General features: G+C 39.7%; 1 protein-coding gene across 10 annotated transcripts in view; it reads right to left on the reverse strand.

The window, feature by feature from the left end:
- Nucleotides 1-8,029, reverse strand: part of afdna (afadin, adherens junction formation factor a) — a 99,864-nt gene extending 91,835 nt beyond the window's left edge. For 9 of the 10 annotated variants that reach the window (XM_071467866.1, XM_071467865.1, XM_071467862.1 and 6 more), the window contains exon 1: nucleotides 7,724-8,028. In XM_071467866.1, the coding sequence (XP_071323967.1) occupies nucleotides 7,724-7,825 (102 nt within the window). In that variant the 5' untranslated portion in view covers nucleotides 7,826-8,028. Of the gene's footprint in view, nucleotides 1-7,723 lie in introns of all 10 variants that reach the window. The other variant, XM_071467857.1, reaches the window with a different exon arrangement.
- Between the last annotated feature and the right edge of the window lie 18,798 nt (nucleotides 8,030-26,827).

The raw sequence follows: 26,827 nt of genomic DNA on the forward strand, positions 1-26,827 counted from the left end.
ACAGAGCTGATAAGGCTCCATGCTCCTTTCCATTAACACCCTACTAACTAGTTATTCATGCACCTTTTCTAACTGCAGTTATGAGTCAGTGCAGGAACTCTGCTCCGTGCTGCTTTGTCTGAAAACAAACTCTTCCAGTAAATCAGGACACAGAAAAGGAAAAAAAAAGCAGCACAAGTAGACTAATCTCAGTGATTATCGTCTCCACAAAGCAGCAATTTAGATCGTTTGTGTTAAAACCATTTACTCTCAGTCCCCAGCAGAACCACAAGAGGTGGTTTGAGATACGTTCTAACCAGATGTTGAAAAGGTATAAATGCATCTGTCTCTCCAAGACACGTGCAGGAGCTTTACTCCCCCCCAAGCAGAGCTACATCAGGAACTAGTCTGTGGAAACAGCCACTCACTGGCTCTGTTGCGTGATAACAGCAGCTAAAGTGAAATTACACTGAAATGAGCCTGATCTTCCTCAATTAAAGCTATGGAATAAAACAGCTCTGGTGACTGAAATTGCAATATGGCCAAGAGCCAAATCCAAATCACAGGAGCTGCAATTTTTTTTTTTTTTTTGATATAGTTAAAATGTGTCACAACATTGTTGTGCATTGTTAGCACCATAAGTGTTGTGGTGCTGCAGGGACGCCCGAGCCTCCTCATATTCTCCAGACGTAAGAGAACATGGTTGTTTGGGAAAAAGGCCCAACAAAAATTGCACTGTCAAAAAATAAATAAATTCTCTGAAAATGTAAAAATGATCAAAACTGAAATTGTATCGCAATATCTGCCAAAAAAAAAAATCGCAATATGATTTTTTTTTGCATATCGTGCAGCCCTACTATAGAGAGCTGCTGTTGTTATTGTTGTCACTAAAGCTCTTCTTCATCTGTCATTTTTAACAGCTACCAAAGAACCTCAGGTGCATCACTGAAGTAGAGTCGACTCTAACCTGCACACAGGCCAGTTCATAAATGTGGTTAAGTATAAATGAAAGTGTATTAAATCACATGAAGTGGAAATGACAGGTGTAAACAAGGCCTTGGGTTTAGTGTGATCCTCCACATACCTACAGAACTGTTACATTAAATGACATTCATTTGGTTTGGATACTTTTGTCCACAGAGACTTGCAAAAAGTATAATGACCAATAACAATGTAGAAACAAGAGGTAGGTATCATCCAAACTTTGGAGTGTAGCCCTTAAAAAAAAAGTGCTTAAAGCTGTTTTTTATTAATGAGACATAAGTGGCAAAAAATTAATGAGATGTAGTCAGAGATTTATCACATCTGGAAACTGCAGCACCTTGATGAAGACGCACAAATTTATCCTTTATCTGACGCAGTCAGGCACTCACAACCTGTCAATCACAGCTAACGCCATTATTTTTACAGTCTACAAGTACTCTGTGTGTGTGTGTGTGTGTGTGTGTGTGTGTGTGTGTGTGTGTGTGTGTGTGTGTGTGTGTGTGTGTGTGTGTGTGTGTGTGTGTGAGGCCTTTTTGCTGAGCTCCTCTAGTCTGTGCTCATCACAGCTACAGCGTTACCATGGTGACACAGCCGGCTAGTGGCCACATGACATGATGAGGGAGAGACAGAAAAGGGGGGGGGGGGGCATGGCTGCCGGACACACAGAGGGACAATGCAAACAGATAAATGCACAGAGCTGTCAGCTAGTGTGTGTGTGTGTGTGTGTGTGTGTGTGTGTGTGTGTGTGTGTGTGTGTGTGTGTGTGTGTCCTCTCGGTATTGTCGTTGTGGCTGAGGCCAGCAGATCTGTTAACCAGGCCTCCACTGTGCTGCTGCCAAACATGCTGATACAATGAGCAGCTGCCTGAAACAGGTACACACCAGGCCGACACTGACCTTTCAGTCCAAACCAGATACAAACCAGACGACAATCTTTTTCCCTGTGTAGTGACACTGTCCTGTCTTTGGTGGAAAGCACTCTGAGAGACACTGTGCAAGTTCCCCAACCCTGAAAATCACCTTACTGCACAATATGGTCCACCATATTTCTTAGCATGTTCACTGAAAAGTAATTGTTGGGGCACATAGGAGATGATACCATGTGACAGAATAAATTAGAGCTCAATTAACTAGAAAACTATTTGAAAACTCAGCGTCTTTGGGCTTTGTACTGGTCGTCAGATAAAACAAAACATTTGAAAGCATCGCCTCGTCTTCTTGGAAATGGGCATCATTTTCTTACATGCAATAGACCAAACAATCAGATAATCAAGGAAAATGGCTTGCAGAATATTTGCTGATGAATGACTATACTAACTAACTAGCCCTGTGATAGACTGGCGACTTGTCCAGGGCACACCCCACTCTCACCAAATGTCAGCTGGGATTGGTTCCAGGCCCCCATGACCTTATAAGGATAAGCAATATGTATATAATGAATATATATAATGAATGAATGAATGAATGAATGAATGACTGACTATTAACTGCAGTAATATAAATTTGTCTACTGACAAGATTGTTTCCACATTTTATACAGAGAAACGTAATGGTCAGTGTTGCAAACCACAGAGCTGATTTGCTTTCTGTCATTACTGGCTTCTCACATTGTGTTACATCAATGTGATAAAGTATATTGATTTGAACAGACATTAGAGCCTGGCTCGAGTTTCTCTACAGGCTCAACAGAAGAATCATGCAATCAATCACTCACAGCAGAAGCACAGAGACTTGGGAAGATGGATAAGATATTCATAAGCATATCCAGATGAAACACCCAATAAAATCTCCCAATAACAGATAGACAATGTCAACATACCAAAACAAGACACAAATACGAAAAATAATATCAATAAATAACTAAAGGCACTGACAGATACTAGTGTCACCGGTGAAAAGATAAGCTCTCGTATCTGGAAATAGCTGGTAAAATAAAGAGAAAATCTGATCACGCATCACCCTAAAAACAACACAATCATTCCACCTAGACCACAGGAAACCCACTATCTCCACACACCACACACTTCCTGTCCAGTTTCCTGCTTCCCGTGCAGCAGGGAAAAGGAGGGAGCGGCCGCTGATGTCACGGCGAGTCTGCTTAAATGCTGCAGAAAGAAGGTGGATATGAGCTTCCTGCTAGTAAATACCTTTCCCCTCAGACTCAGACGCCAATTACTATGAGAAAATACCGTGAGAGTTGTTGTGAGACATTTTTGTGACACAGGTAATTGCTGTGTTTTTAGTTTCAGCTTATTCTGACCAGAATGAAAAGGAACCTGTAACTTGACATTTGCCGTTTGAAGATTTCAGATAGTTTCATCCATTGTCCATCATCCTACTGTTTTCTTTTTTTTCTCCCAGCATGGAGCAAAAGCAACAATACGGTTCTGCTGCACTACTGAGCAGGGAAAGTTTTGCAATTCAGCAGTGAGGAAACCACTGACCAGATGTATGGTCACTCTTAACCTGCACCCTCTAGTCTCCAAACCAGCCCTGTTTGTCAGTCTTTCCATTTCGATAACCACTTGTCTACAGCAAGGACGGGGTGCTAGGAGTGTCACAGAGTGAGGAATATAGTGAGAGCAGTAATAACACATGCTCATTGTATGTTAATCATACAGTTTTCCTACATCCTTTCAAAGCATCATCCCCCACTCCTCCTTAAATTCAGACTTCCAAGTGTAGGAGATGGCCATTAAAACTATAGGCAAAGGTGTATAACATCCTCCACCTCCACATCCATTAAAAGCTGTTGTGCAGCACAGTCATTGTGCAGGGGGGGGGGGGTTACACTTCATCCTCACATGACTTGTGTCATTCTGTCACAGCAGATTGCAATTACAAGCAAAGCCAGGGGGGCTTTCAGAGTTATTACTATGTCATCGGCTGCTTTCAGACAGAAATTCAAGGCATTTTATGAGCAGGCTTAAGCCATATACATTTAAGATCATTTCAACACCCAAAACACCAGACTAAAGTAACAAAATCAAAAAAAATAAAGGATGCAACATTTCCAGCTCTGCTGCAACTTTAAAGCTCTATAAAGTATATTTAAGATGTTTATTTTTTTATTTAAATTTTGTCTTCTATTTCTGTCTTTTTAAGCTCCTGCAGACACCCTGCTATGAGTCAGTAATCTATGGCCTAACATGCAGTCAAGCCTCAGTGTGAATGTGAGTTCAGCAGCCTATAGAGATTTTAAGAGGTCAGTGTCTGGTGGGGTTGATTCGGTGGTGCAGAAGGTCTCGTTCCAGGCAGGATTAATTTGAGAACTGGACTAAAATAAAAAAAGCTACTGTTCCAGTTTTAGACTACGAGTCTCTACTGAGTTGGTCAGAAAAATCTTCCTTAGGTCAGCACTCAGGAGGAGTCGGGGAGCTTTAAAACGTACCTGCATCACACAAATAAAAAGGTATTGTTCAGTAGGTTTTACTTTGCCTTGCCTCAAGTCAAAGGCTGATAATAAGAGACAACCTGATTTACATGATTCAGCATTCACCTGAGGACAAACGCACTTCTACAGAAACTAACATCATCGTTTAACGAAGGCTTCAAGCTGCCCCTGCTGAGGAAAAGGTCAACACATAACATCAGACCTGACAGATTAACAGCATTACATGTAATTACTGGCTTAAATAGTACAACCTGCTAATTACAAGACTGTCACAATTACTTCCTAAGGTATAATTGTGTTGCTGAATACATACTGCCTGAGTGCACAGTGACTGAATGCTGAGAGCACATCGGTAAAGTGATACGCATCATCTACTCTCTGTCATTTATCTTGCACTGTCTCTTGAGCTGTATACAAGGTCTGCTTGTCCTGAACAACGCGTGTCAGTGTGTACTGTTAATGTTTTAGATATGTTTAGATATTTGTTTATAGGTTGTTTAGCTTCACTGCACCAGAGCTCGTAAATAAAAGCCCTACATGTGCAGTTAGATATGGTTCATAAATTGGACCTGGTTCTAAATTTGAAAATAAATAAAAAGATTTCCTTTAAAAAACTTTCTTTTCTATTCTGCCCATCAGTTCCTGAAACTTTGCTTTGGATCTACTGTGTTTGTTTATATATCTCAAGTTATTTTTAGGACAATTTTGACAACAACTTTTCCCTTATACACCACTTTCCAAGCACAAGGAACTACTGGATATCAGTTGTCAACATTCAAACGCCTATGCACATAAAACCCTGTGTTTTGGGGAGGATTCCTGCAGATGCTGTGCTCACAAGCCTTAAAAAAAAAAAAAAAAAAAAAAAAAGCACAGTGTCTCTCTTCTGACAGGACTGAAAACATTATTTTTAGGTAACGGGTAGCAGTTATTTAACGCCACCATACTGTGAATAGCAGTGGTCTGATCCGGATTAAACCAGAGGTTACATTCACAAGTATTAAAACACAGAAGGCAACAATAAGCTACCCAAAATGCATCTCAACTGTGCCACCCACCACCAGAATCTCACCCAAACGTCTGCCCAATGGTCTTTTCATGACACACTCCTGTTCACTCTTAATTGGGCAGTATGAACCTAGAGCATAAACACAAAACTGAAGCAAAGTAAACTTTTCCACAATCCTTTTATTATCCAAGTAAAACAAACTGTGTGACTGCATCTAAATTCAATCCACCGTGTTGCATCTTTCAAGCCCAAGTGTTTATTGAATTCTGCAAAAAATAAGCTCCACATCCCTGCCTGCTGCGAGTCCCCACGTGACACGAGTACCTGTTATGCTACAATGAGCCCCACATTAAGCCCACAGCAGGACTTATTCAGTTTGGGTTGCAAGATTAAAAAGTTTGAGAACCTTTGCTCCAGACTAATCAGCCATCCATGGCTAATCTCATCACACAAATGATCTCACCGCTCTCAGCGGCAGTTTGGTCTGGAATTAAACTTGTTTCAATTATCAGATACGCTCACTATGTGTGGTAAATCAAATCTTAAAAAATGAGCATTAATCATAGATCATACTGTAATGTTTATGTTCAAGCAGAGTATATTTCATACACAGCCACAGTCAGGAGCTGTCTAGACAGTGTGAAGGACACTTGTGCAGCCTGGGGGCTCTACCAGCTGACATATGGGGAGGGTGTGGCGCGGCACAGGAGGCCATGCATCTGCTTACATCTAAACATGTTTTACTGGACTTAACCTGAACCGTCTTCAGCAGCCGCTCTGAAGCCACCAGCTCCTTGTACAGTGAGAGAATTGCATCCTGGAGAACTTCTGGACTGGGTTAATCATTCCTCACAGAGTGGCAAGGTTGTGTGTGCACTTCACAAACCCCAGCCAACGGCTTCAATCCTGATAAATTAATCGGCTCAAGAAGAGGAGAGGGGACCCCTGTGCCCCCACCCTCCCACCCTTATCCAAGGAGAGGTGTAAGGGGGTGGGGGGTGGGGGTAGCTGCCCGCCTAAAAACACTGCAGCTGACACAATCACAGTCACAGCTATAAATTAAAACTACTTAGCCGTGAGATGCACCAGTTAAAGGAGAAGGTTGGATGGATATCGACTAACTTGTTAGGGACCAGAAACATGACCAAGCCCTTGCTGTTCTCCGGCAGCTAGCCATCTGAAGCCTGCGGGGAGGACTCTCTTTATCCCCTCATGTTATTTGTAAACACAACCACAACCTGACTCCAGGCTGGCGATTTAATTACAGCACTGCTCCACAATATGTTGCAGGGTCAAATTATTGCTGGTCAAACAAGCAGCACCCATGCAGCTAGCTAGTCTGAGGACAATGCAGGGCGACATGACATCGCCAGTACATTGCACTGGCAGGGAGATTGTGTTGTGGCTTGTGAGCCAGTAGCATCCACGCTTCGTGTGCCCTACCTGATGTAAGCATCCACACCCAGCTTGTTTGCTAATACTTTAAGCTTTTGTCTATTTGCCCTGCGTATCAAACAACCTCACCGTGTTGCTGGGTTGGTCAGCCATTGCAGGCACTGCTGCGACCAACACGCACAGCTAACACTGAGATAGCTTGACACATTACAACTTTTGTTTCTCCTTTACATAGCAGAAGGGTGTGTTGTACGGGAATGCCCCTAATTAGGCCTGCCAGCTTCTCCTGTTTAACACAATGCCAGGTTCATGCTTGCTAACTAGCTAGCCCCGATACGTGCCGTTCCCTCTTGTATTGGAGATAACAACACGCCAAACTCCATTCAAAATCTGGCAATTCAGTGTCGCCTCTCTTATCGCGCACATACACACTTCTGAGAGGATACCACAAGATATTAAATAAAATCAGTGGTATTCACTTCAACTTCGGCACATTTATTATTCAAAAAGTGTCTGTAAAGTGTCAACTTTGAGAATTATTCCTGTTAGATGCCAAATACTCTGTTGTGGGCGGTAGCTAGTAGCTAGCCACATTATTTTCTTTAAAAAAGAGAGATATTTGACTTAAGTGTGGTGCTGATCAGTGGGTACATGATTAGCTTGCCTGGATAGTAGCCATGAAAGCCAAAATATGTATTTAAGCTTTAAGGCCTCATGTTGTACAATGTGTGTATACTACGTTGTATATCAGCAGATTTTTCAATGGAGTTTGGCATTCATTCTCTCCATGCACGTACCGGGACTTACCACCGAGTAAACCACGCTGCCCGCCACAGCTCGGCTTTCTCTCGGATTTCCAACCCAAGCGTCAGCCGGAAGGCAGCTCCACACTCTCCCGTTCACCCCGGGAGAGAGGGCCTGCGTGTCCGCGGCCTCTCCTGCCACCCCGGGCTGGTGTCCTACCTCTGTGGGCCGGCTGATCTCGAACAGGTCGAGCCGGTTGGCGTTCCAGTGGTTGATGATGTCGGCCAGTTTCCTCCTCTCCTCCTCCCTGCTCCCCGTCATGGTGGACAGCGCTTCTGAACCCCGTCCGCACTGTTGAATAAAACCTCCCGTCACGTTAGTCCACAGGGGAAGAAAACGCCGCCCCAGACGCCGGAAGGCTCAGGTCTGCTGCTGTGGACTTGGTGTGGTCCGTGTCTCCGCTCCCGACCGACCGACCCGCCGTCTGATCCGCTTCTGCTCCGCTTTCCCGGTGCGACTCTGCGCGCTCCCGATTCACTCTGGACGTATGTCCGTGAACGCGCAACACTGTTAACTGTTTGTTGTCCAGTGAGCGCGCTCTGGTACACGGGGTTAACAATAAATAAATAAAATACTAAGGGTAGTAAGAGGGATTACGTCACTGTGTGTAAATTAAGGCCCTTTTTTATTTAAGATTGCGTTTGATTTATTGTTATTACTAATGTATTTCAAGTTTATTAATGTTCACTTAAACCAGTCAATTTAATTTCCCAGAAAAGTCTCCCAATTTATTCATTGGATTATCTAATTTATTTATTTGTTTGAATATAAACATACAATATCATAAAAGATATTTATGCACTGTATACACAAACACACATTTACCCACATACTCATACTACTATACATATTTTTATTTATTTTTTACTTAAGGTAAACCAAACTGTCTACATGCTCTCAACTGTGCAGTTAACACTTTATTCTCCTTCTTAGTTTTACACATATATTCTTAAACTTTATAAGAAGTATCAAACTGATATGTGTTCGCTAATACTTTTTAAGAGGAAGGTTGATAACTTTATAAAATGTATTTTTTGTTTTCATGGTGGTTGTTAGTTTCATGGTGATCATTTTAAACCTAATATATTTTTTCAATCAATTTCATCCATATAAAAGAATAGAATTATGATATCATACAGTATTATGCAGCAGTCAAGGGCTTGTAGCAGCCAAAACATGTATATGAGTCCATTTTGCTGGACAAATATAACAAATAAATTACAACAAATATTTAGAAAAAATAAATGTATGCATTAATGCTGTCATTTAGCTTTTCTCAAATAGTGGGAGAGGAGCACTCTTTGTGTTTTCTGTTGTTAAATTATCTCCTAATTCAGTCCTAGCCAGCAGGTGCTGAATGCCACACAACTCTGCCAAGTCCCTCTGTCCAACAACACACACACACACACACACACAAACACTGTTTTCTGTATTTCACAGCACAGTGGCTGCAAACATAAAATCACACATTTTCCGATACAAATCTATAAAAGACAGGATACTTTGCTATGAAGAAGAGGAATTTTCTCATCACATTGGGAGATTTTTTTAATGAAGTTTAGTCTTAAATAACATTTCTTTTTAATGGCTTTTTAAGGCAGTTTTTTTCTTTTTCTCTATGTGAGTAAACACACACACACACACACACACACACACAAATTTAGACACACATCTTATCTGTATGCATGGGATAGATGAGCCATTGTCTGCAGTCCTACCAAACTGATTACTCCTGTCACTGCAGGATTTCTTCCTTTCTGTCAACAAACTCTTCATATTGTAATCAGAAAAGGTTCATTTCCGTTTTGTGTGTGTGTGTGTGTGTGAGTGTGTGTGTTTGCATGTGTGTCTGTTGGTTGATGGCTCAATTATGTAAACACCAACTCCTTATTAACACACAACTGTCAGAGACTCTGGAAGGTCACCAGCCGCCAAATATCAGGCAGATACATGTGAAATGTCAGGAATACAGCAGTGATCACATCTACAAAAATAGCAGTGACACAGCAGAGCAGTTGGTGGTGTAGACCTCCCACCTACTCCCTCACACAGGGTGTAGTGCAGTAGCTCCAGCTTCTTATAAGCACATTAGTCACTGTGCCTGGATTTGTGGGTGTTGGTGTCTAATGGATGAGAGCTGCACTGACATCATGTGTGAGTAATGAATGAAAAAAGGCTTTTATCAGAGCAGCTGATCTCACAGTACAAAGTGGACTGAAGGAAAAAAAGGAAACAATAAACAAACTGACATAATTATGAACTTATCTTAATATTGATCTCATATCACAGATGTTTGTTGCAGAATTGAATCTATTTAAAGAAAGTAGAAAGAAAGAAAGAAAGTAATGAAGCCAGTTTGTGAGACTGAGACAATGTTGGTAAGCTTTTACTTTAATTGATTATTTATATTTTCTGCAACTTAATACGTCTACTCTACTACATTTCAATAATTTTCAACCTTTATGGCTTGTGACCTACTACAAAAAAAAAAAAGTTTTGTTGGGGCCCCTTGCCTCAGGTTTCAGATCAGTATCTATGAGTTGTTGACAATGTCACCAAAGAGTCATTTCCCCTCTAAATGTGTCACTTTAGTAACTGTAAACGGATTTGAGAGAAATTACACACACACACACACACACACACACATATATATATATATATATATATATATATATACACACAAGTTTATGTTGCATAATTTGGGTTTATAACCATCTCACAACCCCACTACCCCTTATTTATGGAGGGGCCAACCCTTATTCTGCTGAATGAGTATTCTACTTGTACATTTTGCTGCTAATACGACTGTACTTTTACTTAAGTAGGAGTTATATGTAATGGAGTATTTTAACACTGTTAAATTTACACTTTTATTTAAGTAGAGGACCCGAACACTTCCTCTACTACTGGTGAAAAAAACATAGTGTGTGAATTATTGCTGAGCTCATCTGACATCAGCAGCAGAAGTGAGAAACCACAAAAGGAAACCAACTCCACCAGATAGCCCTGCCACTTCCTGTATCTGTGATACTATCACTGCTTCAGTCACCACACTCCCACACACTCACAGACAGAGGTCACAGATAGAAATCACACTGATTTTCAAAAATGCAAACTAATATGGCTGCTGCTGCTACCAGTTCAGGTATTTTTTTTATTCACAGGACGGCACCAGTAACCGGAGGAGTCACTTCCTCCGTCATGTTCTGATAAACACCCACTGACATCATCTGTTTTCACACACTCAGAGGTGAGTGTCACACGCTGGTTTGATGTCCTCATCCTCCCAAATACTTATCAATTATTTTGTCTCCTAGTCCGAGCACAACAAACCTCTCTTATCTTTTAGCTTTTAAATGAACTATGATAACATTTGCTGATGCAGTGAGTGTTGTTCCATATTTACTAAATGGTTCTGGGTGTTGAAAGCAAAAGCTCAAGAGATATGAAGTTGACCAAAACAAAGACTAAAGACAAAACAGTAGGAGCTACAGAGCAAACATTTGATAATGGACACCTGAAGAGATTGTTCAGCACTTAATCACAATGAGTTTTGTGCATAATCATGAGCCTTAGTTTGACAAGGAAACTCACATGAAACTATACAATTTACTTTGGAAAAGGGAAGTGCTATTCAGTGAACAAATCACAACGAGGAAGCAGCAAGTGAACTGAAGGAAAACAATTTGTTCTAAAGAGGTCAACAACATATCATCACCTTGAAAAGCCCCAAACTGGAAATGACAAATATCTGAACAACTATTGGATGGATTGCCATTAAGTTTTTTTCATTCATGGTTCCCAGAGGATGAATCCTACTCACTTTGATGAGCCTCTGTCTGTTCTTCAAGAACCACTATGAGGTTGATGTCTGTGATTTAGAGTGAATGTCTCTGCAACTATTGGACTGATCTCGCTGAAGTCCAGGACCCACATTCATGTTCCCCTCAGGCTGAACTGTAACCACTTTTTTGCTCCTCTGAGTTTTCCTCTAACGCCATCATCAGGTCAAAGTTGAACGCTCTTAGTACTATGGTTTATGATCAAATACCTGCAACATTAATGACTTTCCCATTAGCTTCAGCTGGACTGCGTCTTTAGTGCTAATTAGCAATTGTAAGCATGCTAACATGCTAAAATAAAATGGTGAACATGGTAAATATGATGCGTGCTGAACATCAGCATGTTAGCATTGTCATTTCTGAACATTAGCTGAGCTTAAGCACAGCCTCACAGAGGTGCTAGCATGGTTGTAGACTCCAGTCTTTTTGTTCCCATTACCCAGTCACTCTGATAATCATAACATTGAGCTGCTGCTGAGTTTTTTCAAATTCTTTTTTTAATGCTCCATAAATGGAGTCCAGGTCACCTCCATTGTATGGGGGTGGAAGCAGAAACCTAAGAAACGGATCTTAAACTTACTGTAGTTCTAAAAAACGTCTTAGTTCAAAGGATTCAATGATATTGCAGACAATAGTGAGTTTCCAACTTTGCGGCAACAGTTTGGGTTTGGCCTTTCCTGTTACAACATGACAATGCACCCATGCACAAAGCCAGGTCAATAAAGAAACGATTTTCCCAGTTTGGTGTGGTAGAACTTGACTGGCCTGCACAGAGTCCTGACTTCAACCTCGTCCAATGACTTTGGGATGAGCTGGAACGCCAACTGCAAGCCAGCCTTTATCGCCCAACATCAGCACTGAACCTCATTAATGTTCTTGTGGCGGAATGGGAGCAAATCCCTGCAGCCAGCCTCTAAAATCTGGTAGAAAGGCTGAAACCAGAAGAGCGGAGGCTTTATCTTTACCTCTGGGTGAATTTGTATCTTAAATTGTTAACTGAAATTATTCATACAGCTGTGTGAAATTCTGATTGTCTACAATCGTTCATGAGACTTGCCGTTGAAATGTAATTTATTTAATTGAATTGAGTAGAGTGAGACCTGACCTCCTGTCCTTCTATTTTATTATGTTTTCATGAGCAGGAGGGCTACTCATTCTCCCCTTAGTTTATCATCATCTGTGTGTGCATTGAAGAGGTGTTAATTCTATTGCTTTCATGGTAAATGGCAACCTTTTAATCATCAAATCTACACACTGCTGTGGAGCTGATATTAGAAATACTGTTCAGTTCAATGAGAGAAATACATACAAAGAGAGCAGGAAGTGAATAAACACATGTTGTGGATGTGCCAGGCAATAAAAATGGATCAAGACAGAGAAGCAGTAAAATAGAGGAGATGGAGGAATGAAGAGGTTATGCAGCGATTTGAAAATGACACTTTAACAACCCTGACTTAATCTTTATCCCCTAGATTTCTAAGGGAAGTGAGAAGAAGAAGATTTAGATGAAATGAGGTAGACCACACTTCTTAGACTGATAAGAAAGGTAAGTATCAAACTTTTTCATAAGTGTTATTCATAACTGTTCACACAGTGATGGGTCTGAACTGATTTTAAATCAGCTTTTCCTCTCTAAGACACCTGTAAAATACTAAACTAGCCAGGAGGATAAAATAAACTACACTTGGTGTAGTGTAACTATATTACACTATAGTGTAATATAGTTACACAAAACCTATAGTTTTCAAATATACCAGCCAGAAAAAAAGATATAAGTATATTGAGAACATATTTTCTCTCCTAACTTTAGTTGAAGCATTACAGATAGTTAGGATGTGTTTGTTATATTCATAACTCACACCTCTCCCTTCACTCCAATACAATCATCTGTGGTGCTCACAACTGCAAAAAATGTCTAACTTTCAAAAACCAATGTCCTGATCACCAACAGTTTTCAAAGTGACTATTTTTTCTGTAAAATACATCAAACTGAGGCAAAACCAATTTAAAATGTAGTGAAATTGTAATGTTTTAAACTAAAATATAAATGTCAAGATACCTAAAGGAATAGCTGGATGAGAATATTGATTACTCATGTCTCTATGGTAAATATGAAGCTATAGTCAAGCGGTAGGTTAGCTTATCTTAGCATAAAGGAGGACACATACAAGCTAAGCCAAGCTAAACTAAGCTAAGCTAAGCTAACCAGTGGCACCAGTTTCATATTTAACAGACAAATCGACTGCACAAAGAGCATCCCTATCATGGTAAGTTTTCGATTATCCCTTATTGATAACGCTCGTGAAAGCGATATCTCAACAACATGTTGAGGGAATTTAATCAAGTTTGCTACAACTTCCCGATTAGATTATTGGTGGTCAAAGGTCAAAGGTCAAGGTCACTGCGACCTCATAAAACATGTTTTTGGCCATAACTCATTAATGCATATGCCAATCATGACACAATTTAACTCAAATGTCTGATGTCTAAATGGTCAAAGGTCAACTTCACAGTGACATCATGATGTTCTGCAAAAACACTTGTGGCTATTATTTAATGCTGTTGCTCAGGAAGAGGAGATTATGACCATATTTCCTGTAACTGGACTGGTTGGCAGAGTCACACAACTGCAAGGGGGTGATTCTAATTTTTCTGAAGAAAAATCCTTCACTGCTTAGAAAGAAACATGTTTTTACATAAACAGAAGAAGAAGAAGTGGGTATTCGTAACATTAGAAGCAGCAGCCGCCACCATGGCAGAATAATCATATTTTAATATAATGCAAGATACTCATGGCTCCATGAGGTAAATTATAAACCATTAGGATTACAGTAAATCAGTTAGTTACCACAGATGCTAAGTTGTCATCACTCCACTCATCAAAACAACCTCCCAAAAATACACTCAAAGTCTCTACTTTGTGAAATCTCTTGTGTGGATCCTTTCATATCTTAAGTAACAAAGACATGTAATCAGACAGGCAGCTAAAAAATGTGGCTCTCTCTGCACGGCGGCATGATTCAGTGTGTTATCTATCAACACACCTTTCTTTTCTCCTGTTCTGTTCTCACCATCTGTTGCTCATATTCCAAGAGAAACATTAATTTCTCCCTTGCAGCTCAACAGGAAACATCTGCTGTGGTGTGAAATGTGACCATACAGGATGCACACAGAGGTGGAGAGAGTATTGTATGGATTTAAAGGTGTGAACAAATGACTGCTCTTGTAACAGGAATAACATAGCCACTGAGAGTGGCCATGATGTATCATGCCAATACATATACAATACAGTATTATTTAAAGGTCCCATATTGTAGCAAGGAGATTTCCATTTCTTTGTTTTTTGATTATAGAGCAGGTCTAAGCTGCAATATAAACACTGTGTACCGATCCACAGAGAAATGCACACAGTCCATATACAGAAACCATGCCTTAAAACAAGCCGTCAGGATATCTGTAACTTTTTGATGTTACAACTGCAGTCACTGCCTTCATGCTCCCAGCTAAACCTACCAGGACCCACCATCAGACCTTTTTTGTTGTTGTTTTTTTCTTTTTTACTTTAATAACAACACAAAGCTGTCATTCCAACAGAGAGATGTCGAGGTAACGCTGCACCATCATTGGATGTCAGGAGGTTAACATATCATTGCACAGATTTCTTAAGAATAGTAATATTAGAGACCAGGGGCTAAAGTTTTTGGGTTTTTTTAGATACCAGAACGTGATTATGACCATCTGTGTGGTTGTTTTCAGCACTGACTGACCATCACCATTTGCATTTACTGGTGAGTTTTACTGAGCAGCATCAGTGCGCTACAACGTGCTACTTGTGATTGACCTGGTCATGTGTCCCATGAGTCAGCCAATCAGAAGAGAGGCTCATACACCAACACAAAACGCCCTGTTCTTGCTAAAGAGAAAGAAATATGAAACAGGAGGTGTAAAACTATAATGAGATGGCTTTTGGTACTTAAAACCCACACAAATATAAAAAATATGGGACCTTTTAAATATTGTCATGTGACAAAAATACTCTGGATTAATGCCAAGTCAAGTTAGGAAGCGATCATGTAATACTACTGTCAGTATAAACATCCGTATGATGGTTCATTTGTCACATTCCTCACACTGAGACAAGTAACCCGTCGTTCAGATTGAATGCAAAGCTGGTGGAAAAGCAGGACGTTTCAATGCCTGACTTTACAAACACAGTATTAGACTGTTCACATCCAGTGTGTGACCTAGAAATCAACCAGCTGGGATTAACCACAATGAATAAGTGTTACCCACAGGATTAAAATGAAGCAGCAGCACAGGTGAATGGTAACATTTAAACTAAAGGGAGGCACAATATTGTGCTTTTCTACTGTAAAAAAAGTGTAATCTTAGAATATTCTATAAAACAATCAAAAACAGTTACAAGAATTAAACTGGGGACTGCTCACAAGTTCTCCAAATTAAACCACCATGTTGTTTGTGCCTGTCCTCTGATACAGCAGGAGACATGCCAGATAAACTGATAAAAATCACTGTGGAAAAAAAAAATAATAACCCTTTTATGGTTTATGGTTAGGTTTGGTGAGAGTTGGTGGTTTGGCTTCATTAAGGTCAGAGGACCTTCATCATCATGGTTACCATAATAAACATGTGGTTAAGGTTATAGAACGATGGAGGTCACGGTTAAAAGAAACCATGCCGACTGCTGGATTGAAACAGGAAATGGACAGCGGTCTCCCATGTTGAAGCCCAATAAGTTGTCGACCAGTCTCTCTACCCCGGCCTCCTCCCTCCGCAGACTGTTGCAATAGCATCACTTAATTTCCTTCTTTGCCCCCTTCATAATATCTATGGCTGCTATATGTTGCCTAAGAATAAAAGGCAACTATCAGTTGTAATAAGTTGCTTGCACCAACAACATATGGAGTCATTTTTAATGGGAAGACAGTCTCAATGTGCAATACAAGATCGTTTGCTCTCGTGTTAATTTTGACTTGTGATCCACACACTAGCATGTGAGAGATCCGTACTATTTACAAACACAGTATATGTGTCATTTCTGAGCAACAGTGATTTGTCAAGGTAATGCAATCTGCATGTAAGCAATGCTCACAGATAGTTTTTGTGAAATGGGCCCCAGCTCAGTAAATCTGACACTTTATCGTTCACACAGATTAAGAAAGTAAAGTTTTACAATCAGTGTTTTTACTCATTCATTTAGATGATCTTCTGTTATTTCGATCATATATTATGTTGGTACAAATAGCTTCCTAAAGTAGGTCTTTCTTACTGTAGACCTTTTGACTTCTCATTGCAGAAAAAGCACTGGTGTTAATAATAACATTATAGGCCTGGTTGCAACAGCTTTTAAAATGGCAACAAGTGAATGCTCACAGGGACAAAGTAAATATTTGGTGAATACTGGCACGGGCACCACTGCCCAATAGTGAAACCTTTCCAGGGTGCCCAGCTGAGGGAACAGAGAGACAGAGAGAAAATAAAATAAGTTATCATGCTGTCATTTAGTTGCACCATCCACGTTTATATAACTCTGCTTCTGCAGCAGATAAACTGCTTGCATACTGTTATAAGATGGTAGTCAATGGGACAGATACTAAAATCATGAATCCATCAATCCTCTTTCTGTCATCTGACTCAGTATTTGTGGTGGTGCTTTTTGCACCAGCATGCATCAGGAACACAAACATACAAGCAGGCAGGTTGGCCTCCGGGTACAGGGCATATTCTACAGGCTGTAACTTATACACTCACAAACATGCATGTGAAAGCAACACACATGCTGTACATGCACAGTACCGTGACTCATGGTTTTATTTTTTGTCCTCTGACACCCCCTTATTCCTCAGTAACAAATATCCTGCACGGTTAACTATGACACATTAGGGCCTTTTGTTCTTCAGACAAACCAGCCATTGTCGGCCTAAATGAGAAACTTAATCATATGTTGTTAAGCCGCGTTTACGCTGCTAATGAATAACTATATACGGAGCCCTTCCAGTTCAGCTCACATTCATGTTAAAGAGCACAGTGTAGTTCAGCGTCATACTCCCTGATACAGCTGTTCTTGTTTTAGACTTCTCAACACAAAACAAGGAGAGCTGGAGTGGGTGTCTGGAATCGTCCATATCAGGTGTTGAACTGCCTTAATTAGCTCTTATCAGTGTCTGGGAACAGCAGCTCTGTTCAGGCGTCCCTTTGAATAACACATTCAACATGAACTGTTTCTGTATTCCCTGTGTATTTCCTGGTAAAGCATCAGTGTTATGCCTGCTGTAACTATAAACAACTAATTCAACATGGACCATGTGATGCAGAAATCTAACGCAGCACGACAGGCTAACGTTGTGTTACCATCTACAATCAGCTGGATGAAAGAAACTCATCAACTTGCTAGATTTAACTACAATACCACTTTTATGCATTTATGTGTAAGTATGCTACAGCGTGCTAAAATTGGTCCAGTTTAAATTAGAAAGCTGTTCAAAAAGTGTGTGAAATCATGTGAGAAAACGTATCAACTTATTACAAGTTCTTATAGGTTTTTACATTTTATTCCTCAAACTGCTGTAGAAAAGTTGGCAGGTATTCTAGTTTTTTATTTCTTTAAAATAAATGAGGCACATGAGACAAAGAAAAGAACACGGAATCAGAGATGCTAACATCATGTGTATGAACAAAATCCAAAGAGAAAGAAATTACAGCACAAAGGAAACATCATCATACCAGGCAGATGCAGGGAAAATCTGATGGAAAAAATAAAATAAGTAAATGAGGATCCTGCAGGTTCTATGTGTAAATGTTACCTATATAATTGCATACTGTATATACAGTAATACAGACCCATATTATAAAGTTCCAGCCATTCATGTGTGTTATGCACGGATAGCAGAGCTGCATGTAAGACGTTGTGCTACAGGGGCTCTGCAGCATCTGTTGATCCGTCCTGTTGACTGAACATCTATTAGTCATGAAACACGGTGGAAGTCACTCCACCCACACACAGCTGACATGGTTTTCCCGTGTTGTTAGTGTTTGATACTCAAATTCATGCCTCCATGTTGTTGTCACTCCTCCAGACATTGTTTTATTTCTCTGGTCCAGACTTGTCCATTTACTCCATTCTCAGGTTTCATCTTTGTTTGTAGCGATTACTTGTCTACTGGTTCAAAACAAGGTTTGTCCTCTGTCGAACACTGTAATACAATCAGCTGTGCTTCCTCTCTGTTATTAGGTGGCTGGGCCTACGGGCTGGCTGCCTATTGTCATTGTATGTGTTGTGTTTCCTCTTTTTCTGACTTAACCGGTACTGCCAAATACAGGCTGGTCCCAAACTGGAGTTAGCATACAAACATCAGTTTACAGTAATACTTGTGCAGTGAAACTGTATATTGAAGAAAAGAATATTTTACATCTCATATTTAAATTGCTCAAAGGCATCTTTCTGCTGTATTTTTCAAATATTATCTATAAAGCTTTTCACTATCTACAAATGTTACTGCACTGAATGTAAAGGTCGTCATCTTCCTAAATGATACACTGCTCATTTATCTATTTATCTGTAGCTTTGTCATTGTTTCTTTTTTTTAACCCTCATCCTTTCTTCCAACCTCTTCTTTCCTTCATTCCAGTGTTTTTGTCCTTGTTATCTTGAGCAAATATACTTTTGCAAAATGCTTTCTCTAATACCTCATAACCTATTATGTACGTGTCTAATATTTTCACAGTGTTTCTGTAAGTTTGGCTTTCCAAAGATATTTATTTTTGTCTTTTTTAAGAGTTTTTTTCTGGGGCATTTTATGCCTTTATTTGAGAGCTGATAGGCAACTAGAGGAGAGAGAGAGAGAGAGAGTGAGAGAGAGAAGGGGAGCTGTAACAATGGTCCCAGGCCATATTCACACTGGGGACACTGCTGTTTGTGGCTGTTGCCATAAAACCACCGGGCAAACAGGGCACCAATTCTACCCTATCTTATTCTATCCTGCACCAGACTCATTGTGGGTGCATGGTGCAGCGTAGCAAACAGATCCGTTTGCTTCCACACTGTTGAACAAGCAATTAAACAGCAACAGAGTGAAAGTGGAACATCTTTGTTTTGTCTCACTGCACTGACCATCTGCAATCCACTGAGACTTATTAAGTTTCTGTTGCGCTCCCTGCACTGATGCAGAGCAGCAGGAACATGAGAGACACGAGGAGACGGAGTGGAGATAAAAAAAACAGACAGAAGAGTTTAGGAGGAGGGGAAGCGAGGAGGTGACAAACCCACAGAGAGAAGCTGAGTTTCACAGATGTTTAGGGAGCTCGTGTTGGGCAGAGCGGCCTTTGACAGGCATCTGGAAAAGGCATCAGTGGCTGTGGTCACCAGTGTGGAGGATTCCTTTCTAAACGTGGTTTCTTGAAAACAGCTGCAGGGCATGTTCACGTTATAACTGGGCTGGAATAATCTGGTAAACACATACTCAGATTATGAAAAACAAACAAGATGGCAGGTTACTGTTGCATAACAATGTCTAACGGCTCTTCAGGCTGGGTTTTGAAGAGGAAGCGATAATTCAGATGCTCGACCAATGTGGGAGTTAAAAGTACCATTTGTGGGAGCAGCAATAACACACAACAGTGGTTCCCCACCTTTAAGTGTATTAAATTAATCCAACTATCACATTTTATATAAATTAGAATATAAATAGGAAATGCATGATTCCCTCTGTCCAAGTTTTCCCCTCGTATATGCATCCCCCATCTGAAGTATCTACGATATAATGGATGAAGTAAAACTTTAATCTCAAATGAAGCGTATAAGCAATTTATTAATTTCAGGTTTCATTCATTGTACAAGTATCAACTACATAGTTATTGTCAAATATATTTAAGGAAATTGAAAGTTCTTTATTGACCTTGGAAAGGTCAAAAGTTTAACAAAATAATATCACAACTGAAGGTCCACCAACCAGCTTTTTCTACTCCTGTAAACACAGCTCAGCATTGGTTTCAGTTCATTTAAAGGGCCAGTGTGTAGGATTTAGGTGGAACTATTGGTGGAAAAGATTCATAATTATGAATAATGACTTATTTTCATTAGGGTACAACCACCTGAAACTAAGAACTGCTGTGTTTTGATTATTTTAGAGAGCTTCAGATCTACAATGCTGCCATGCCTGATCACCATGTTTCTACAGGAGCCCAGAATAAACAACATAACAAGGGCCTTTCATCACCTTTTTGTATTTTTCCAAGGAGTGAGGGGAGGGGCGTTCATTTGGTTGCAGTCTAGAAGCTTGTTAATCCTACACATTGGTCCTTTAAGTTAACATATAAATGCAGACAGAAGGGATGAGCAGCACAGTCTTAACTAAAAGAGCTACATCAACAGCACGCCAACTCCTTCCTCATTCCTCCTTCCTACTCACTGTCAGCCCTCTGACAGGCTCATAGTTGATCAGAGCCACTCTCTTGACATTTGGCAATGAATCAATAGGAGAAATGACAACCATGTGATCTCCGTGATGTCTGAGAAAACCGTATCCCCTGCTGAAGACCGTGAACTGTGCATAAAAACTCCAGAAAAGCTAATTGTGAACCTTGAATTACGATTACTTTGACTTTTTTGTGTTGCCATTATAAGTTTTTACAGCATTATGTTGTTAAAATGCTGCATCATATTTATTTATATGCTTTTTTTTATTTGTTTGCAATAAGCTTCTCTCCTTTAGAACATTTTATTTTCACATTTTGTTGATTTAATCTAGTTAGCAGGACTCAACTAGGAAAACTTCGCCAGTTTTCCAGCTTATTTCCATATATTAGTCATAGGAGGAAGATAACATGAGGATGACTCCCACAGAGGCTGACAGTGCTCTCTTTATGGCTCTTCAGCAGCTGAGTACAGAGATAAAAAAGCCACAAAAGGAGTCAGAGAGTCAGGCTCGGGCCACAGCACAGCCGGCTAGGATAAAAAATTGATCCTCACTTTGGAGGATTTGTCCTCAGAAGAATAAAACGAAGAACACCAGACTGCCTCTGCCAGACAGATGGAGAGACAATCAGTCCTCGCAGCCAGTTCTTTTGTTTTCCACTGGAACAGCATCATTCCCTGACCAGCAGCGATGGAGAAAGTCCTCATCTGAACCAGGTGCAGCCGTCATTCGGCAGAAAAAGCCCAGCCCCTCCTGTGGTCCTCTGGCTCGCTGCCTGCGTGTCGTGTAGCTGCAGCGATGGTGTCCAACCAGACCAAAGTCAGAATATTGTTTCTGAATAAACATTAGTGGTGTTTTCCCTCATTAACACAACAGCAACGCCACTGGATTCAGACAAGAACCAAAACAAAAATAAAATAAAACTGCTTAAAACATCAAGTGTCGCAAATCCAATGGCATTTCTTTGTTAAAGCAATGAGCAGACCACCCAGAGCACACAGCTCATTAACATCTGAGGGGGAACCAGGATCACACAGGTCACGTCTTTCAAAGGCCTTGTTAGTTGTAAAGGTCATTTTACTGAATAGACCTGTGACAGCAGCAACAGTTCTCACAGCCATTAAAGTGCTGTTACAGCCATACATGTTCACACACATACATTACATACATGTTCATACAATAACACGTGCATTCATAAATATCAGAGATGAGCTAAGACAGTGTGTATAGTTATTATTTGAATGCATTGTGTTAACCAAGTGAAAGAAAAGATGCATGAAGAGAGTTAAGTCGTGTTTTCAGACTGTGTGTGTGTGTGTGTGTGTGTGTGTGTGTGTGTGTGTGTGCATTAACTCTAACTGTCAAGTTAAGGTGTTTTCTACGGTGGCCCTGAGAGCTCAATACACTGGAACTCAAGAAAACACACGCCAATAGACAAAACTCAAACAAATTAAAAAAAAAAAACACCTTCATCAGTTTGACAACACATGCTCTGCAAATACACATAACACAACCAAACACACAAACACCCTGGAAATATACACAACAAAAGCAAATACACAAATATTTGTGTGTTTTGTGTTTTATCTATTTGCATGTGTATTTTTAAGTTGCAGTGTGTTGAGCTCTCAGAGCCACCGTAGTTTTCTTTACTATAATCAAGACGTTGTTTGTGTAGTTGCACATATTGTTCCTCACAACATCACACTTTCACTAGATGTTAAATGGCTTTTTCCTCACGTTGATGTGTGTAATTAAGAAATAAGTCAGCTCTGTAAATTATCCAGGATATTGTTTTTGAAAAGACATGTTTGTGTTTAATTTTTCTAATTGTAACCTTTAATGAGATGCTATTCACCTCCATTGTTCTTCAGTGGTGCCCAAGTTTCAGAGGTGGATGTCTCACATATTTGGCACATAAAACGTAAAGTATCTCAATGTCATGGCTTTGGTGAACTGACCCACTGACTAAAAGGGCAGAACATGTTCATTTACAATATGGTGCAAAAGCTTTAGGCACTTTAAATGTTTAGATTCCTCATCAGGAATGATCTGATCAGCCCTACACACAGGCAGAGTCATAAAGATCTGTGTTCAGAGACAAGAGGAACAAGAAGTCCTGCAGCAGATGTTCTGACCTCCTCAGAGCCCTGATCTCCACATCATGGAGTCGGTCTGGGGTCACATGAAGAGACAGAGGAGCTGGGCTATTGGAATATACTGACAAATGGCCTTTGTTGTCAAACTAGTTGAAGACTTGAACTAAATTGAGATCATCACAAAGACATTAGTCAGATTCAGATTCCAATTCTCATAATACGCATATAGTTTGAAATTGTGTCAATGTGTCAATCAGTGTGAGTGTGTTTGTGTGTATCAGCCTCTGCCTCCCAGCACCACTCCATTAATCAGCCTTTGTCACCAGCAGACTGTGACAGAAACGCACACAAAAGGCCCTATAGAGCCAGTCCCATTAAACCAGAGTCATCACGTGCAAGCTCACACACACAGACACAGACACACACACACACACACACACACACACACACACACACACACACACAAACACACAAAAAGCTTTGATTGTACTGAGAGATACACAGTCATGAGGTAAATACCAGCAAAGTATATCAGTCATCAGTGTAATATACTATGTTTATAGTCTTTAATTTGTACCAGATATTTTTGGTGTGTATTTCTTTAATGTTGTGACCCACGTCAGTGGGAGATTTACTACTGAAGTTTGGTATAAATGTTTCAAACAGTGGCTCCCTGGTTTCAGATAGAGGTCGGCAGAAGCAGGCTTCTTATTTCTAGCCAATGATCATGAAGTGTGTTGGCTTGACTTATACAGTTACAGATTTTATCAGCTGTAGGCTGAAAACACCTTCTCCAGCTCAGTCTTTAATATCTCCAGATGACTCATTTCAATATGAGAATCATATGAAAAGGTCTTTTACATATATGCTCTTGATGGCTACAGACATGATCTCATCTCAGACTGAGGCTAAAGCTGCACGAGAAGGAAAAATGTAAGATTAGAAAGTAACAAAACTAGATTGTGACATAACCCTGTTTGTCTGCTTATCTTACATTCTTGTGTGTATTTTCGAACAGTATTTTCCACTTTCATCATTACAAGTGAAAGGGCTCTCAAGATGAAGACTAAAGTAACTGCCTCTCAGGTAAAGTTCAGCTGGGGTTGCTGGAGTGTAAACTTCCCCATATTAAATAAAGAGCAAGACAGAGTTGCTAACGTTAGCCTTAATTCTGTAGTATCTGGTTTCCATGCATATTTAATAAAGAGCAAGACAGAGTTGCTAACGTTAGCCTTAATTCTGATATAGTAGCGTCTGGTTTCCAGGCAATGGATGTGTCGTGAACGGGGCTTTTTTGTGACCTAATCTAGAACCTAACAAAATGAATTTAGCTAATAAAATGCTCATCGGTTGTGTAAATAACACTGGGTTTGATTACAACTGTAGGCAGCTTATGTGAGATCAGATGAACCCACTGTTTCGTCCCTTCATAACAATTTTGTCGCTCTCATCACAGCCCCATGGACACTGACTCAGCATGTGTCTGAAATATATGTGCATATATAATAAAAAACATTTAAAATTATGTACGAAACCTATTAGAAATTAGAACAATTTAATATATTGACATATATGTCTAACCCATTATGTATATATGCTTATAGTGTAGACATATGTCACATCAATATACATCCATCCTAAAGTCTGTCAATATAGTCTGAGACTACCAAAGACATGTTTAAAATTAATGAGAAATTAATAAGAAAAACATATATGAACATATAGAATTTGCACATGTATGTTATTTTAATAAATTTGCTTATATAAATTAAATATATTGTTATACCATAAAACATTTTTAATATGTGTACATATACAAATTTTACTATAGGTATTTAATATATCTTACAAACTTATATATTTATGTATCCAGACGATGTGTATATGTGATAATAATATATCATCTTACAGGTGACATATGTCATATATTACATTTCTGTATGGGTGTAGTCACTCAGTGATCATTCTTAAGATTATTAATGGACACTACTTTTTTCATTCTGCTGTGGAATTTTTTATGGCACAATATATTGGATAAATTTACACACTCAAATAAAATGGCAGACAGTAAATCTAATGCACTAGATTTTGGATTTTGGACAAGTTTTAAAATAAAAATGGGGAAAATAATAACAATAATTCTGCTCCCATGACAAAATGAACTCTTAGCTTTTAAAGGCCTGTAGAGAGTAAAAGGAAAACACCTCCCTGTTGATCCAGCTGACTGAGTCAAACACTGTACTGTGGGCTGAGAGCTGAGCAGCCAGTTCGACCAGTTTATTCAGACAGGTCACACATTGTGAATGCTGTCACTCCTGTCTGCTTACCTGTGACTGTATGTGTGAGTGTGTGTGTGAGTGTGAAAGTACACAGCAGAAACCAGTTTGTGCAGTATCAGCTGTCCTGCGAACAATGGGATTAAGAGCGATTTGGCATCCAGTTTGTTGAGGTGATTTATGCTTGCTCAATTAAAACGCAATAAAAGTAACACCAGTGTAAATTTCCCTTTACTGAGAATGTCAGTGTCAAATTACAAGAAATCCTGTTGCTACAACTTGGAAGAAATGACGCAGCAGTGATGCAGCAGTGACCCTCTTCAGTGTTTTTACAGCCAGGATACCAATGTGAACTGTTTCAGTCGACAGCTTGTATTTACTCTGAATGTGACAGGACATGAAAGTACCATCAGTGTATTCACCTCATGATCATCTCTACAAGGGAGTTTATTTTTTAACTTGGATAGAAGACCAGACAGAGTCTCTGTTTAAAGTGACTGCAGTTTTTCACTCCTGATCCTGATCTGATGGCTTTAATATTGAGTATCAGTCAATAGTTTTCCTTTCCTACCTGGCTGATAGGTTGGAAGGGAGGGGGCTGTTTTTAAGATCTCAATTAGCTTTTGTAAAAATGTGAGACATAGCTCAAGGAACTAGTCTTTGTATTTTGAATCGTGAGATGAAGAAGCATTTTTTTCTGGCTTTTCCTGTTCAGCTCACTCAATCTTCACTGAATTAGATACTGAATTCGATACATAAAATACAAGGATGAACCCAGAAAAATCTATTTTAAACATTGAGAACAAAAGTTCACTTTTGACCGTGAGACAAATTGTCTTACTACCTCTGGTCCATTAAGTGTCAATGTGTGACCAAAAACTGCTGTGTTACATGAAGAATCCACCTATAAATTTTAGTTTATCTTGCAGATTAAAAGCAAATAAAAGTTGCCGAATCAGCTATTAGAAGTTATTGTTTGCTATGTACCAATAAATGTAGAGAAGACTGTCACTGGATTACTTGGATACTAAAGGAAACCTAAAAATGTGATGATTCTCAGGCAAGTTCTGGAGTTAAAGCGAATATCTCTTGTTCTCTGTGTTTTTGTGGATGTACAATAGTAAAATATTCTATTTTAAATATTCTCCAAAAATCATGGCTTCTATCAGCTATTGTTAGTATTAGTATTTTGGTGCTGATCCAGATTCAGATGCAAGACTAACAATCTAAAAATAAAATAAAAAAATGTAGAGGATTTTGCAGCTTTAACAGAGGTATGCATTCTCTAAAAGCTTTCTAGATTAAGAGAAAAACTGAGTGCAGGTTATTTGGTTTTTTTGTAGGCCTCTTTTGTCAAATTTGTTTTCTGCCTCTCAGAAATCTTGCCCTCTGCTCCCACAATGCCTCCTGTTTCTCTGGGTGCAGCAGCATAATTTAAAAAAAGCATTTAATGAGCATGTATTTCCTTTCCGACCAGAAAAAAACATAGTGAACTTTGAATCCAGCAGCCCCACTGATAATCACACCAACCCTGTCTCGCTTTTTTCCTCTGCCTTTAGAAATCCAAAAACACCCCTGGTCCTCTGCCATCCCTGCAATAAAGGAAACACTT

Source organism: Trachinotus anak, unplaced genomic scaffold (genome assembly GCF_046630095.1).
Source record: "Trachinotus anak isolate AG129_WGS33_773 ecotype Australia unplaced genomic scaffold, CSIRO_AGI_Tana_v1 ptg000031l, whole genome shotgun sequence".
Classification (NCBI taxonomy): domain Eukaryota; kingdom Metazoa; phylum Chordata; class Actinopteri; order Carangiformes; family Carangidae; genus Trachinotus; species Trachinotus anak.